The 17979-nt window shown below is 41.0% G+C and overlaps 1 protein-coding gene across 1 annotated transcript in view; it reads right to left on the bottom strand.

Annotated features, from left to right (window-relative positions):
* LOC115357906 (B-cell receptor CD22-like) overlaps positions 1-17180 on the bottom strand; it is a 31593-nt gene extending 14413 nt beyond the window's left edge. The window contains exons 1-4 of the mRNA XM_030049669.1: positions 17129-17180; positions 15371-15748; positions 13892-14107; positions 11563-11832 (exon numbers count right to left, since the gene is read on the bottom strand). Of these exons, the coding sequence (XP_029905529.1) occupies positions 11563-11832; positions 13892-14107; positions 15371-15748; positions 17129-17180 (916 nt within the window). The remainder of the gene's footprint in view (positions 1-11562; positions 11833-13891; positions 14108-15370; positions 15749-17128) is intronic.
* Between the last annotated feature and the right edge of the window lie 799 nt (positions 17181-17979).

Here is a 17979-nt window from a genome sequence, read left to right as displayed (position 1 = left end):
TCCATAAAGTGGAAATGGCTGTGTTACCAGAGTTGAGCAGACACTATAGTTCACCAAGGTGAAGCATAAAGAACCTGTGGATCTGAGATCAGACTCAGAGTATGAAGGTCGTGTGGAGTATTATGATGATCAGTATCACAGCAGTAATGCACTGTCCCTCAAACTGAGAACCAACAACCTGAGAAGTTCAGGTTCATAGCAAACCAACTAGGAGGGAAAATTACCGCTTCACCTGGAGGCTCTAACTGTCACAGGTAACATTTTCAGGAGTTGACTTTTTAATTAAAACATCCATTTTTTTTTTCCTTTTTAGCATCTGAAAGTGTCTGTGTGACATTTCTGTTCAGTGTTCACAGATCCAGACCTTCAGGTTCAGGCGATCAGATCAATTCACCAGTCTTCTTCCTGGGCAGAGCTAAAGTGTCTCAGCAGCTGTCCTCTAGCTGGTCGTCACTCCTAGGTCTGGTGCAAGAATGCAGACTCCTGTTCAAGGGCGGGCTTTAGGGGGCTGTGCCCGTCCTGATCATCAGCTGGGCCCACCCCGAATGAAAAGCAACGAAAAGCATTTTTTCTTTTTTTCGACACAAAACGTTGTACTACTGTCTCTTTAAGTTAAATCTTATTTCTCTCTCTCTTTGTAAGTTAAATTTTTGCTGCAATTTATTCTGCATCTTATTGGCTTACCTGATATTACTTTAACCAATCAAACTCCTCTGACCTAAAACCTGACCAATCCCAACCAAGGATTCATGTTCGCGTGCCGTGTGAGGGAGGGAGAGAGACTTAACGTTAGTCTGTTTAAAAAAAAAACTTGATCGGAGTGAATTAATTACAAATATGGATGCCAAATGGTTTTTAAATTATTTTAGCAAGCACAATTCCGGCCGCTTAGCTGTGAGTAAGCCCTAAAGAGGCAGGAATAAACATTTGAAGTCGGTTGGCTCTAACGCAAGATTACGGTGACAGTCTTCCTTTAGTTTTCTTTCTGCTAGCTAGCTAATAGCTCCAGACACCACAAAGCTACACTGTGTCTAACGTTAGCAAGTTTAGAAACTGATATTTTGCTGATTGTATTGTTCATTATTATTCTTTATTTTTCAAACGCTGCAGATCCTGTGTTGTTGAGAGATACAGGTGAATCTGTTGATTGGCGTGACTATTGAGTAAACCCTGTTGAGATGCAGCAGGTGAATGTGAACCGCTATGTCATACATGATACAGGCCATGTTGGAGTGATCACTGTTTTTATTATTTGTAATAGTGCGATTATACAACTATTACCAACAAAATAAAATGTATACTCCAAATGTATGCATACTGTGGGCATTCCGCTCTCAAAATATAAAAGTTTTTTCCTAGTATTCTCTCCGTTTCAGCAGAAATAAATGAGATCTGACGTTAAGTAGTCCTTGTCAGCCAGCCAACTTGAGCTTATCATGTTTTCTAGACATCGTGATTCCCCAAAATTGAATAAATACCACAGATAGCAACACAAAAGTGCTGTGCTAGCTCAATCATGTTGTAACTAGAATATCCACTAGAAAAAAATATTTTTTTCATGGAGTGATAGTTATACTCCTGCCAACTTCTCAGTCATTTTTAATCTAACAGGTGCTGTGACAGCGACTCAGCAGCAAAGCTGATTTTTATCTACAACCAACTTATATTAACAGTTATATTTAAATATAGGCTTCTGCTTTCCAGTGTCGGTGCCAGAACAAATATCTGTCTTTTCATAAACTCACCGGCAGATGTTTTATTTCAGCTGGGGGTGTGTCACTCCAATTTAACGTAAGCTTCCATTAATGTGGCTAAGCAGCAAAAGTAATGACAGTAAGCAGTCACATTAAGGCTGAACAGTGTCATACACTACTCACAAAAAGCTAGGGATATTTGGCCTTCGGGTGAAATTTATGGAAAATATAAAAAGTTCACGCTACACTGATATTATATCATGAAAGTAGGGCATTTAAGTAGAAGCATACACTGGTGATTTCCTCATTTCAAACAATTTCTTGAAACAAAAGCCAACAACAGTGGTGGGTATACCACAACAAAAAATGTCAGTGTCAATAACTTGTCATGTGCCCTTGAGCATCAATTACAGCTTGACAACGACGTCTCATGCTGTTCACAAGTCGACTTATTGTCTGCTGAGGCATGGCATCCCACTCTTCTTGAAGGGCGGCCCTCAGGACATTAAGGTTCTGGGGTACAGAGCTCCAAGCCTCTACACGGCGACTCAGCTGATCCCATAGGTTTTCTTTGGGATGCAGGTCTGAGAAAGTGCAGGCCACTCCATTTGAGGTACCTCAGTCTCCAGCAGCCGTTCCCTAATGATACGACCTCGATGAGCTGGAGCATCAAACACCTGATGTGAATTTTGCTGTTAAAGTCCTTGTTAGAGAACAGCAACTTGTGCAAAAAGTACTGAAACATTGAACAGTTGGACATGTGCATTCAAAAGTTTACAGAAGGTCACATGAAGTTTACCTGTAAAGGTTATAATGCATTTTAGGTTCATCCTGAAATTTCACCCGAAAGCCAAATATCCCTAACTTTTTGTGAGTAGTGTATAATTTCAACCCCACCTTTCAGGGCTTTTGCTAATCACCTTTTCAGGTTATTATCAACTTACCTCCGAAATAAAAACGACAGTTTTCACAGATTTATTAAAAGTTCATTTCAATGTACAGATGCAAACAAATTGACAAATTTGTGTTAAATTAAATCAGTGGCCTAGCAAACTCATAAGGACTAAACAAATTAATAACGATTAATAGGCTGATTAATAACTGATAACATTAACACATTAATAACAAGAACAAAATTATAGCCTGCACATCTCTGTGGAAAAACTTACAGGTACTGTCCATGGTGCTGAAGCTGCCTCAGCGGGTACTGTCCGTGGTGCTGACTCTACTGAGGCATTTCATTCTCTTTATTATAGAAATTAAAGCTCCATAAAATTCACGGAGCATCTTGTTTAGCTCTTGCTTACTTACAGTTGAGAAATCAGTTCTTTGCCCGGTGTTCTTCAGGTAGTCTTGTACAAATTTGACGGCCCAAGACGTTGACCAGGCCCTACTGCCTGCTCCGTTTGAGGATGCCCCGTCGGATAGCGACTGAGTCATATTTCCTGACCTCTCCAGGTGATCCAGCTCTTCACTCGTCGCTCTCGCGTATATCGTCTTTTTCTCTTCTGTCTTGTCTTCCTCGTTCAGCCATTCATCCAAACTTAGGTTGCCAAATCAAAATTGACAAAACGGTCCATTATGCAGGCTAACAAAGTTGACAGCGGCTTTTGATGCGGGTTTCAGTGAAACATTTCCAAACGGACTCAGGCAATAAGATATAGGCGAGGTAATATTTTCAGTGACAAGGTATTTTTCATTTGAGCACGGCTACCCGTGCTGTCATGCTCATTTGAGCACATTCTAAACGTCTGATTGACCAATGGGTCTACGTGTTGTATAATAAATGTTTCATATGCATGCGCTATGCAATTTAAGTTCTGCTGCGTTAATTGACCCTTCCAAGGGAGTGTGATCTGGCCTAATTTCAGTATAACAGGGCTTCTACATAGCGCGTGCACGGCGCAGACCTCAGCCGGCGCAACCATTCATTGTGTATGTGATCGCGGGGCACAAGTTTTAACTTGGGTCCAGCGCCCTGTGACGACACCTTGGCACATCCAATAGGAGAGAATAGTGCAAACCATGCAATCCAATACATACATACATACACACACACACACACACACACACATATATATATATAGATAGATAGATAGATAGATATAGATATAGCTATAGATATATATAGATATAGATATATATAACATGCAATCTAGAAAGTAAGACTGATGACCATTTATTCTAGTGCAATGTTGTCTGGTACCTAAACAGGATGACATCAAGTTCATTGTGCTGTCACATATATTATGTTGAGATAAATTTAATATGCCAACCTCCTCATTCACTGTATAAAAAAAAAAAAAAAGCGTTTGTAATGTAATTTTCAATAATATTGCAGTTCTGGGAGGAGTTTTTTTTTTCTTGTCTGTTGCCTTTAGAGCTCATTTAAACAGTTTACAAAGTAGTTGTATTGTTGTTGTACTCGCCTGTGACCAGGAGGTGGCACAATAACACAGATGTGATAATACCACAGAGTGCATGTTCATCAAATCTTCACATGTATTTCTCAACTCAACTCAACTCAAACTTTATTTATAGAGCACATTTAAAACAACCGGGGTTGACCAAAGTGCTGTACAGATTAAAAGCAGCACAGATGATAGCAATAATTACAATAAATAAAATAAATACTGAAAATACAAAAATAAAATAAAATAAAATACTAAAAATACATAAACACAGTACTATAAAACAGAATAAAACAAATTAAAATTAAATTAAAACATTTGCCAATAGTTCACTTAGACTCGACTAAAAGCCAGGGAGAAGAGGTGTGTTTTTAGCGAGGATTTAAAAACCTCAATTGATCCCGCGGAGCGGATGTGCCAGGGCAAATTGTTCCAGAGCTTAGGGGCCGCTGCCACAAAGGTTCAGTCACCTTTGGATTTTAGTCTCGTTTTGGGGGTGACCAGTAACAGCTGATTGGAAGATCTCAATGTTCTGGCAGGGGCGTGGATATGGAGGAGCTCAGTCAAGTACTGGGGGGCCAGGCCATTGAGAGCTTTAAAAACAAACAACAAAATTTAAAAATCTATTCTAAACATGACGGGGAGCCAGTGCAGCGAAGCTAGGACAGGGGATATGAGGTCACGCTTACGTTTGCCAGTGAGGAGACGGGCAGCTGCATTTTGTACCAGCGGCAGGTGGTGCAAGAGTGACTGGTCCAGGCCAAAATACAATGAGTTACAGTAATCCAGTCGTGTATTAATAAAAGCATGGATTACAGTCTCAAGATCTTTCCGTGGCAAGTACCCTTTTACTTTTGATAAGATCCTCAAATGGAAAAAGCTGCTTTTCACGGCTGAGCTAACCTGGGATCAAATTTCAGCCTGTCATCAAATATTACACCAAGATTTTTCACTGATGACCGTATGTTTGGTGTAAGGGGGCACAAAAAGCCAGCAGGAAAATCAGCTGGACCACATCCAAACATTATGATTTCAGTCTTGTCTTCATTTAGATTCAAAAAGTTTACAGTCATCCAGAATTTAACATCATTTAGACAATCAAGCAAAGTCTGCACAGAGTCATTGGATTTTTATGTTAAAGGCAGGTAGATCTGGACATCATCGGCATAACAATGAAAAGAAAGATAATATTTCTTGAAAATTGACCCTAATGGTAGCATATACAGCAGGAAAAGAATCGGCCCAAGGATGGAGCCTTGGGGGACCCCAGAGGTGAGAGGGGCTGAGGATGAGGTGAATTCACCTAGCTGCACAGAAAAACTCCAATCAGTCAGGTAGGACTGGAACCATGAGAGAGCAGAGCCTGTAATGCCCACCCACTGCTCCAGTCGTGCTAAGAGGATCCCATGATCCACGGTGTCAAAAGCAGCTGTCAGATCAAGGAGCACTAGCATAGCAGGGTTTCCTGAGTCAACAGTTACCATTAGATCATTAAAAACTCTCAACAGTGCTGTCTCAGTGCTATGGCATGGTTTAAATCCAGACTGAAACTTCTCATAGATATCATTGGCCACCAAGAATGATTGGATCTGAATAAAAACCACTTTCTCTAAAATTTTGGACTGAGGACTGAGGCTGGAATTAATAAATGAAAGAATAACAGAGCCTACCGTACTGAATACCTCTTTAACCCTATAAAGCCTGAACTATGAAAGAATTGGCAGAAAATTCCAATTTTTTGAAACTGAACCCTTTATTTGGTCCTATAACAAAATATATATATATTAAAAAAAGAAAAATCAAAAAATATGTTATTACACGACCTTTCTGTTGTATGATATATGATATGTACTTGAAGTGCCAATGGTATGGTCCAGGGTGAACAGGGGAAGTGTTCAAAGGTATACAACAGTATTTTGGTCAAGTATTGATTAAACTGAAAACGAAAAACGGAATTGAAAATGTGTATCATATATGATACAAATGGCTTTATAGGGTTAAAAAGACGAGAAGGAATGCTGTCTGAGGGACAGTTCGTAGGTCGCAGATGCTTAACTACATTGGCCAGTGAGGGGAGGGATACAGGGTCAAACTGATCAAAAACAGCATGTACAGGAGGAGCGGTGAGATCAGAGCTAGAGCCTGCAGAAGAGCAAGCAAATGGCCTAAGAGCAGAGATTTTTTCAATAAAAATTTTGACAAAACTCTCACAGAGGGTGTGCAAGGGTACTACTTCAGAGTTGTCAAAAGGATTTACAAGGGAGTTAAAAATGTTGAAAAGAACCTGGGATCGCGGAGCGCACCGGTCTGCGTTTATTTTTAGAAATCTAGATGATTGACAGATATATGCACTACTCTTGCAAAGACAATGCAGTATAGTCATACATTTATTATAAAATTTCATGTGAAGTCACACACACAACAGATAACAGGTGAAATCATATGAAATGAGAAAAAATACAGCCTCCGTTCATGTAACATAATTTATTAAGAAGCATTAGTTCAGCTAATCCATAAATTAAAGAATGTATTTGCCTGTTTACATGGTGCATCCGAAGCTGCTACATTGTCCGCCTGAGAAAAATTGAGCCAGAACGGAAAACTACTTCCTAGCGTCTGTTTCAGTCGCGTAGCAATCAGCGCCACATACGTGCACGCCGTGCATGCGTGCGCCCTACTCTACACGCGTGTGCACGCTGCTCTGCGCCGTCATAGATCTATGTGCGCCGTACCCAGAGCAGAGCGCGGCCCAAACCGCGCGCTATGTGAAAGCTGCGTCACAATGTATAATCTTTGTTCGGAGGGGGGGCCACAGCGGGGTCCAGACTAATGCCCCTTTTCCACTAGTACCTACTCAGCTCGACTCGGCTCGACTCTACTCGGTTTAAGAGCTTTTCCATTAGGTGGTAGTACCTGCTAGCAGGTCTCATTTTGGGACCTACTCAGCCGGGGTTCCAAGCGAGCTGAGTCGAGCTGAAAATGTGACGTAAACGCCGTGCAGGCAACTGATCGGACAGGGAGTGACGAGAGCGACTCCTGCACGAAAACAAAACCCGACATTTAAAAAAAAAAAAAAAAAAAACGGCAACAGTGGCTGTGCGCATTGATCGTCAGTGAAGTTGTCAAAGTCGGAAAATGGCAAGCAAACCGCGACCACGGTTAAATGAAGAGGTGGAGACTTTTCTGAGCTTGGTGGCGGCCCAAAGAATCCAGAGGGAGCTGGACTGTGCGCCGCCTTGCTATGACGACTCCACCCACGGCGAGGTGCTACTCAATTGTAATGGAAAACCACCTAAACCGTGTCGAGGCGAGTTGAACCGAGTAGATACTAATGGAAAAGGGCCATAAGTGTTACGGGGGCACTGGCCCCTGCTGTCCCCTCCCCAGAACCGCCAGTGTTTTCAACTTGGGCACCGGCGCCAGCCTTGCGCTGCGCTCAGCTCGGCGCAAACCAGTGCGTCCTTGTGCCCCACGATCACATACACAATGAATGGCTGCGCCGGCTGAGGTCTGCGCCGTGCGCGCGCTATGTAGAAGCCCTGTAATACTGAAATTAGGCCAGATCACACTCCCTTGGAAGGGTCAGTTAACGCAGCAGAACTTAAATTGCATAGCGCATGCATATGAAACATTTATTATACAACACGTAGACCTATTGGTCAATCAGACGTTTAGAATGTGCTCAAATGAGCATGACAGCACGTGTAGCCGTGCTCAAATGAAAAATACCTCGTCACTGAAAATATTACCTCGCCTATATCTTATTGCCTGTGTCCGTTTAGAAACGTTTCACTGAAACCCGCATCAAAAGCCATTGTCAACTTTGTTAGCCTGTGTTACGAGCACTGGCCCCTGCTGGCCCCTCCCCAGAACCGCCAGTGGTATGTTGAGATAGTTTTAATAGGACAACCTCATGATTCACTGTATCGAACGCCTTTTTTTAAATCAATAAAGATGGCAGAAGCTACAGCCTACTTTTTATTTTGTTCACTAAAATAACAACAGAATACAAAGTTATTCATGTTCAATAACACGTTTTCCACAGTTAATGATGTACAATGAAACAAATTCTGAATTTCTTTATTTGTATGACATAACATTTGACAATTATTACAGCAAAAAGCCCAAACACAATGTTTCTATATTTCAGTTCTGTTCCTGTCTTCTGCTTCAGTGTGCTGCTGCACAGAGCCACAGGTCAGGTTTTCAAGCTCAAGTTTAAATCATTTTAAAAGGTAATAAGTAAAGCAACTATAACTCTTGCAAAGATAAGAGCCTGTGGGCTTTGTTGAACAAAAAGCATTGCAGAACAAGAGGCTAAAATGACTCGGGGCATCAGAGTTGCGTTCAAGGTTGTGTGTCTTCTGACATCTGACAAAACACGCCCTGACTGTACAGAGTATAATTAGAAATCAAGGGGAGTTACATTTTGGAAGTGTAAACTTCATTTCCATTTGAGTCTGTCCTGTTTTTTCATGAGGCTCCGACCTGAGTGGACTTTACACCTGGTCTTCCTGCTCCTCTGTGGCTTCTGTCTGTGCTGCAGTGACGTTCTCATACGCAGGATCAGAGTCTGACTGATGGGACAGAAGACACACAAGATGAGACAGGAAAATATGCAGTCTCTCTCTCTCTCTCTCTCTCTCTCTCTCTCTCTCTCTCTCTCTCTCTCTCTCTCTCTCTCTCTCACCTGTACAGTCTGTACTGGGTCGCTCTGCTCAGAGTTCTTCTTCCTGGATTGGATTCATCAACCGAAAACAAAATTCAACAATCTACAATTCATGAAAACTCATAAAATACAAAAGCAATCTTTGAATACAACTGGTGGATTTTTACTCTGTTACCTGATACACAAATAGAGGAGACACAGAGTGACTGGTATCAGGATGAGGAGAGTCGCCCTGGCTGAATTCGTGTGTTTCACTTCTTTTCCTACACTTGGACCAGCAGAGGGATCTGGAAATTCAGGTTAAAGTGAGGATGTGTTTTTTCAATGAGACATTGTGAATATAAATAATCAGACCAGTTTTTGTGAAGATGGTGTCCAGTGATGGGAGTAACGGCGTTACAAAGAAACGGCGTTACTAACGGCGTTACTTTTATCAGTAACGAGTAATCAAAGAAATTACTGTTTCCCCCGTTACAACGCTGTTACCGTTACTGACAATAAAATGCCGTTACTTACTACTAATAATTATTATTATTTTATTATCCTATTCAAAAAAATGTGCGTCTTGTGGAGAAAAAGCGGTGTGTTAATATTCAAACCAGTCAGACTCTGCAGTTTTTCGTAACTTACCAACATCCGTGGAGAATAATTGAGCACAAATTACAAGAGGCGTTCTCCCACGGCAGAGCAGATAGTATCTCTGCCTGCCGTACAAAAGACCGGGGGTTCAATTCCCCACCCGGGCAAACTGGCATCAACTATAATCTATTACTTTTTCAAAGTAATGTGCCCAACACTGACAATGATAGATGAAATTTGACAGCAGTGTCCACACTGCAACAGCAATGCAAAAATATGTGCATTAATAAGAGGATTTAAGAAAAGAAAAAAAGTCATCATAAAAATTACTTTCCCCAGTAATTGAATTACTCTTCTGCAGCAGTAATTGAGTAGTAATCAAAATTACTTTTTTACAGAAGAAATTAGTAATTGTAACTTATTCGTTTTGTGAGTAATTGGTCCCAACACTGATGGTGTCACAAGATGCTTGACTTTTCTAATCCCCAGGACAGCTGGGGAAACCTTGGTGTTAAAATTCAACAAGTAACACTGTTCCTCAGTTACTGTCAGTGGGTCCTTAAGCAACGCTCTTTATCTCCAAGTTGTCATGACTCCTCTGTCAAGTCCCCAGTGTTAAGGTCATGTTTTCTTTGTTGCCATTTATATCCATCTGCACTTCCAGGTTTTATTTTGAAATACTCACTCCTCTTTTGTTGCAGACAACTCCCAGTTTCCTCCCTCAGCACACCTGCTCCTCATTCCCCCTGATCAGGGTTGCCAGGTGTATGATAATTATCGTATTTGTACGATAATTTGGCCCTCTGTACGATGTACGATCAATAATCCCCAAAAAGGCCAAATGTACGATAATTTGACCATTTCAAATTATTGCCTACCGCAACTGTCAGCCGGAGAGTTTTTTTTTTTTTTTTAACCCTGAAGGCATTTATCCCCATGTAACATCGTTCCAGCCAGTCGTGCTTTGCTGAGCGTGAGATACGAGTGACGTCTATGCGTTTGTCTCAGAACAACGAGCATGATTGGCTGAATGGTCAGCTGCGCCCGCCCCACAAGACGCTCACAGGACTGTGACAGGACTGTGCACAGGTCAGGTCCTGACCTGTGCACAGTGCAGCTTGTGTTATTTGCTTTCCTTAGGTCCATGAGACATTCCCGACTGCGCACCCCGCGCATGAGTGCCCCCCCACCCCCCACCCCCGGCAGCACCTGCACAGGTGTTCGATAATTTACCTCAAAATACAATAATTTTGGTACGATAATCCTACATTTCCTACCTGGCAACACTGCCCCTGATTACCACTCACCGGTCCCTTGTTCCAGCCTCATCACCCTCAGTATATAAGCCCTCTGTTTACTCTCCCTAAGAGCCAGATTGTCTAGCTCTAATGTTACGACTCTCCAGCGTTTTGCCTCATGTTTCCAGACTGCCTTGTATACCGACCTTTACCTGCCTTGAGATTCTGCCTCTCCCTGTTGATTTGAACTTGGGGACATTTTATGGAGTTGTGCATTTGACAGATTTAGGATATTTGTGTCCACATGATATCAAGAACCAGTTCCATTTCACTCACATTTGACATCAATGGAGGTGGAGTCAGATGTCTTCTCCCCCAGCTCATTCTGCGCTGTGCAGTAAAACACTCCAGAGTCAGAGGACTGGATGGAAACAAAGTCCAGCTGTGGTCCTGTCCTGAAAGGTTCCTGGTCTGGATTTCCATTCTTCTTGTACCAGCTATAAGTAGCTGCTGGGTTAGCATCACTGCTGCAGGTCAGATTCACTGAACTGCCGTTCACTATTTCACCAGAGGGACTCACTGACACTGAGGGAACCTTCGGAGCATCTGGAAAATAAGTGAGAATGTGTTTTCTGCTATGGCACATACTGGATTTAAATGATCAGATTAGTAGTAAATGGGGTAGTGTGACTACAAGTCTGATGGTTCCAATCCTCACCACAGCTGAGAAAATCTGAGTGACAAAAGTGACCTAGTAAACATTCAATTTCCACCTCAACAGCTACCTTCAATGTCCCCTTAAGCAAGACACTTTATCTCCTGCAGGCAACGTGCTCCTTACTGAACTACAGTAGCAGACTGAATGTGAAGCAAGGCAGAGCTCAAAAAATATACACTCAACAAAACCTTCACCTTGTTAATAAAGGGTAAAAAAAATGATGATTACTTTGAACTAATTATTTATCACTTACATTTCACATCAATAGAGGTGGAGTCAGATGTCTTCTCGCCCAGCTCATTCTGCGCTGTGCAGTAAAACTCTCCAGAGTCAGAGGACTGGATGGAAACAAAGTCCAGCTGTGGTCCTGTCCTGAAAGCTTCCTGGTCTGGATTTCCATTCTTCTTGTACCAGGTATAAGTAGCTGCTGGGTTAGCATCACTGCTGCAGGTCAGAGTCACTGAACTGCCCTCAACTATTTCACCAGAGGGACTCACCGACACTGAGGGAACCTTTGGAGCATCTGGAGGACATGATGTTAACATACATTATATTAAAGAAGAAGGATGTGTTTTATCAAAATAGCTGTGAGATGGCAACATCTGAAAGGTTAGAGAAGCAGGCCTCTGAATGAAGATGATAGTCATGTTGATGAATTGCAAAAGCTGAATGACTGACAGTAATAAAATGCAAAGGTGTCAGTGGAAAACTCTGACATGCTGCTATGTTACCATGATAGTGACGTGGTGGAATAAACTCACACACTGAAGGAGAGCGAAAACCCTCATGTCCTTTTAGAGCACAAGAATAGCTGTCATCAGGATAGATTTTGACTGTGTAATAAGAAGAAGTTCCTTCCATAGTTTTCAATTCATTCTTGTACCAGATGTAGAAAGGACGAGCAGCTTGACTGCAAATGCTGCGACACTTCAGCTCTGCCTCTGTGTAACTCTGGTGGATTGAAGATCTGATCACCTGCACCTGGAGATCTGGATATATGAACATATAACAGAAATGTCACAGGTCACAAAATACTCAAATACACAAATGTACAGTATCAAATAAGTAAAGAGATAAAAAAACAATTCCCGTATGTTAAATATTGTGAGGTATTAAGTAAATTAATTGATGGATGATATAAAGTCAGTATGAATAAGTGAGTGTCAAAACTTTTTTATAATCTCCATGAAATTATTCCACAATAAATATTCAGTACTATTCACCACATTTGCTTGCCATGAGGAAGATTAATTTTGTGTGTAATGTATCAGTTTGTATTCAGCAGTACCTGTGACAGTCAGAGTTGTACCAGGTAAACTGCTCCACAGTGAGGCACAGTGATCACGTATCACCATCAATTTGACCTTACATCATTATCAAAGTATTTAATAGTATTCATATGTTGATATGTCATGAATTTATTTAAAGTTAACATGTTGTATCAGTTTGTGTTCAGCAGTACCTGTGACAGTCAGAGTTGTACCAGGTAAACTGCTCCCCCATTCAAAGTTGTGTGTTTTGAATTTGAAGCGATACTCGGCTGAATCGCTCTCTCTCAGCTCAGTGATTCTCAGAGTGGAGCGTCCTCTCTCTTCAATCAGCTGGACACGACCTGCAAACTCTGAGTCCCCACTGAGGTCCTCAGGTTGAGAGGAATCCCACCATCGATCACTACGTTTGAGACTGAACCAGAAATTGGATCTAACATAATATTGATAATTGTTGTATGAACAAGAAATGTCCACTGATGAGCCCTTCACAGCACAGATGCTTCTGTCAGTGTAAGTCACTCTCTTGCAGGTTTGACCGCGGACACCTGAAAGATGAGACAGGTTTTAAACAGCAGCAGTCAGAAGTGCATCATTTCCTGCAGTAATCCAGAGCAGCTTGTATGGAAAACTGACAGCAGTAGTGATGTTGTGTAGCTGGATGGTTGGAGAATAGCTCACTAATACACACAGGGTGAAGGGGGTTTGATTCTTATTGAGGCCATCCATATTCAATACATGTAGTCCTGGTCGAGCACACAACCTTAAACAGGCAGGAGTATTAACATGTATATAGTTTTAACATGTCTTTCTGTTTGAAACTAAATTTTAAATACTACACATTGGTCAACTTTCTACCTCTAATCTGGAAACGTATCTCTGTATAGGATATATACATTTTAAAAGTTGCTTAATAACAACATGAACCCTGTCACATGTTTTCCCCATCAAAATGTTAGGGCAATAGTCATGATTAGTTTTATGAATTTATATTGTTGTTTCATTGAAAATAACTATGATTCATATATAATTACTTATCACATGGTCAGCATGTGGTAAGTGGTGGTGATGATGATTTGTGTTCAGGCTGATGAAGCAATGACAGAAAACCTGAACTGAGGAATGTGACCTAGATACTAGAGCCAGACGAGACTTTTGATAAATGATACCTTGATTTGGTGAAAACCTTCAAAACCGTCCGCTACAGGATGTTAAAGAGTTTGTATGTCCTGGTGCACGTTGCCTGTTTTAGGGCTAACTAAAAGCTTCCACCAGATGGCGCTATTTTACTGACACACTGTGTAGAAAACTCACACACTGAAGGAGAGTGGAAATCCTCACATCCTTTCAAAGCACAGGAATAGCTGTCATCAGGATTAAAGTTGCCTCTGTAAGAAGAGGAAGTTCCTTCCTCAATTTTCTTTCCATTCTTGTACCAGACGTAGGAAGAACAATCAGCTGATCGACAAATGCTGCGACACTTCAGCTCCACCTGGCCGCCTGTTAATTTGATCACCTCCACCTTGAGATCTGCATGTGTGAACATGAAACAGAAATGTCACTGTTTACTAAACACTCAGTCGTACAAACACACTGTGCAGGGTCAGAGTAGCAGTTATAAATAAGTGGCAAATAAGGAAATAAACTGATGAATCACCCAATCAAGGTGAATAAGGGAGGAAACAGAGGCACAGTGATCACGTATCACCATCAATTTGACCTTACATCATTATCAAAGTATTCAACAGTATTCATATGTTGATATGTCATGAATTTATTTAAAGTTAACATGTTGTATCAGTTTGTGTTCAACAGTACCTGTGACAGTCAAAGTTGTACCAGGTAAACTGCTCCTCCATTCAAAGTTCAATGTTTTGAATTTGAAGCGATACTCGGCTGAATCGCTCTCTCTCAGCTCAGTGATTCTCAGAGTGGAGCGTCCGCTCTCTTCAAACGGCTGGACACGACCTGCAAACTCTGAGTCCCCACTGAGGTCCTCAGGTTGTGAGGAATTTTGCCATCGATCACTACGTTTGAAACTGAACCAGAATTTTGATCTAACATCATTTTGATAACTGTTGTATGAACAAGAAATGTCCACTGATGAGCCCTTCACAGCACAGATGCTTCTGTCAGTGTAAGTCACTCTGTTGCAGGTTTGACCGTGGACACCTGAAAGATGAGACAGGTTTTAAACAGCAGCAGTCAGAAGTGCATCATTTCCTGCAGTGATCCAGAGCAGCTTGTATGGAAAACTTACAGCAGTAGTGATGTTGTGTAGCTGGATGGTTGGAAAATAGCTCACCAACACACACAGGGTGAAGGGGGTTTGATTCTTACTGAGGCCATCCATATTAAACACACACAGTCCTGGTAGAGCATATTAACTAAAAACTTCCACCAGGTGGCGCTATGTTATTGAGACACTGTGGAGAAAACTCACACACTGAAGGAGAGTGGAAATCCTCATGTCCTTTTACAGCACAGGAATAGCTGTCATCATTGTTAAAGTAATCTTCATAGGAAGGAGAAGTTCCTTCTTTAAATTTCTGTCCATTCTTGTACCAGATGTAGGAAGGAGGACCAGCTAGAGGACAGCTGCTGAGACACTTCAGCTCTGCCTGGGAATAAGACGAGTTTGGAGTCACCTCTATCTGGAGACCTGGGAATTTTTTCAATCACACACACACACACACACACACTCACACACACACACACACACGATCACAACAGTATCCTAGATGCTGGCATTATGTGGAACTGAATTAAAAAGTCATCTGATGAAAATGTTACCTGTGACAATTAAAGAGACTCCAGGTTCACCAGTGTATTCCCCTCCTGGTTGGTTTGTTATGAACCTGAACTTGTACACAGCTGAGTCACTCTCTCTCAGGTCACTGATTCTCAGTCTGCTGTACGGCTTATAACTGCTATAATACTGATCATTACCCTGATACTCCACTCGACCTTCATACTCTGAGTCTGATCTCAGATCCACAGGTTCTTTATCCTCCTCCTTAGTAAACCACAGTGCTTGTTCAACTCTGGTAACTGCTTCTTTTTCACTGTATGGGTATGTGTAGCTGCACTGCATTTCCACTGTTGATCCTTTTAAAGCACAGATCTCAGTAGGAGTGTAAGTCGCTGCCTCACCATCCTGTCCCTGCACCACTGTAACACAGAGCACATCAGAAACCACAATCAGCTTCATAAAAACATCAGAGGACAGACTTTTATCTGTAAGGGAACTGATTCAGGATATGAAGTTTGGACCACACTTAATTTTGACAGCCAGTTGTCATTTAGTTTTAAAAATAGTCTTTTGACTAAAATGAATCACATTTTAGTCAGTTGGATTTTGTTTTTGTTGACAAAACTTCAGTGATTTTAATCAATAAAAACAAACGCTTTAATCTAATTCTACTGAATCTTTAAAAAACAGTTCTTCATTACATTCACTTTTTTAGTGACCTTTACACATATTGATCTATATCCCTCATTATAGTTTCATGTGTTTTGTATGCAGCTTTTCTTTTTATGCTGTATTTGAAATTGAAAGTCAAGTCCATATTGAGGTCATTAGGTTTGTTTTAATTTTCTCTATTTCTGGTATGTTTGTATCTTTTTATTTATTGAAAAAAAAAGTCATATTTAGTCATATTTTTGCCAACATAAACTCATTTTTGTTTAGTTTTCATCTTGTTTTTATCCTAAAAAGAGAGTTGTTGACAAATACTTTCAGTCATACTTTTAGTCATAAAAGTCATAAAATGAACACCGGCATTTAATTGCTTTGCAAAATCACTTGAGGATTCACATGATCTCAGCTCCACTGGAAGTCAAAGTGAGACAAAGAGCATCTTGACACCAAGACGATCTTGAGAAAAGGGAAGCTGGACGAGCTTCAGACTGCTCAGAATGACAAGTGCTGATCTGCTGCAGCAGTTCCTCATTCTGTGTCGACCTCACCGCAGCTCAATAATCTAATTATTTGTCTATTCTACATTATTATTCTGAGGACACAGGAGTATTTGCTGCTGCTGGGTGCTGTGGCTTTGGCTCTTATTCCTTTTCTATTGAAGGCAGGGAGAGTTAAAAATCTATTAGATGAAGCTGATTCTCCTGTTGCTCTCTGTTCTGAGTCTCTGTGGTTAAAGGTGTTGAATTTGAAACTCACAAAAACATCTCAAAACTGCCATTTGCCAGACCACATTCAGCATTCTGGCAGTTGAAAAATAACAGTGGACATTCAAAATAATTTTCTCCTTGTGGTGGAGCAGTGCAGCAGCGATACTTCACTGTTGTAAACATGTTAAATGACAAACCTTGGGCCAATCAGTGTTATTTTTATTTGCACATAAGAGAGGTAGTTTTACTGAACAGCTTTAATGGTAGAACATCAATTATGAGAAGGGCAACATGCAGGACATAAAATGCTGAGTGTATTTTGAGGGCTGACTCTATGGCTAAGAAACTTTTAAATAATACTAATAAAGCTTTCTGGAAAGAGGTGAAACACATTAATAATTGCAAACCCTCTGTACCGTATACAGTAGATGGAGTCTCTGGTGCTAATGCTATTGCTGAACTCTGGCGAAGACATTATAGTGAATTGTTTAACTGTGTTCAGACTAATGGCTATCAAGTAGCAAATGTTGAAAATATAGATGTGATCAGATCCCATGAGATTTCTCAAGCGATTAAAAACGGATCTGTTAATAAAACGAAAGGTATGGATTCTATCTCCACTGAACATCTCAAATTTGCAAGCTCAAGGTTATGTACACTTCTTGCCTTATGCTTCACTGCTCTGATAGTTCATGGCTTTCTTCCAGACTCTATGATGACAGTGCTGCTGGTTCCTGTGGTTAAGGATAAAGCAGGAAAAGTGGGCTCTACAGATAACTATAGACCCATCGCTCTAGCCAATATATTGTCGAAAGTTGTTGAACAAATTCTCCTAGAGAGGATCAATGAACTAATTATTTCCACAGATAATCAGTTTGGTTTTAAACCAAGGCACGGTACAGATATGTGCATATATGTGTTAAAGGAACTCATCTGTTTTTATGTGTTTTTTAGATGCCTCTAAGGCATTCGATCGGGTGAATCATGGGAAATTATTCAAAAAATTGAGTGCAGCCGGTGTCCCTAATTATATAATCAGAATCCTGTCCTATTGGTATGCCCAACAGACCATGCAGGTTAAATGGGACAACTGCTTGTCTGCTCCTTTTCATGTCAGTAATGGAGTAAGACAAGGGAGCATCTTATCTCCTATCTTATTTAATTTCTACATGAATGATTTATCAAAAAATTAAGCTCATGTCGAACTGGCTGTATGGTCGGTAGTACAGTGATGAACCATCTTATGTACACTGATGATTGTGTGATTTTTAGTC

This window comes from Myripristis murdjan, chromosome 1 (genome assembly GCF_902150065.1).
Source record: "Myripristis murdjan chromosome 1, fMyrMur1.1, whole genome shotgun sequence".
In the NCBI taxonomy this organism is placed as follows: domain Eukaryota; kingdom Metazoa; phylum Chordata; class Actinopteri; order Holocentriformes; family Holocentridae; genus Myripristis; species Myripristis murdjan.
Note: the sequence above shows the minus strand (reverse complement) of the source record. Positions and strands in the feature narration are given on the sequence as shown.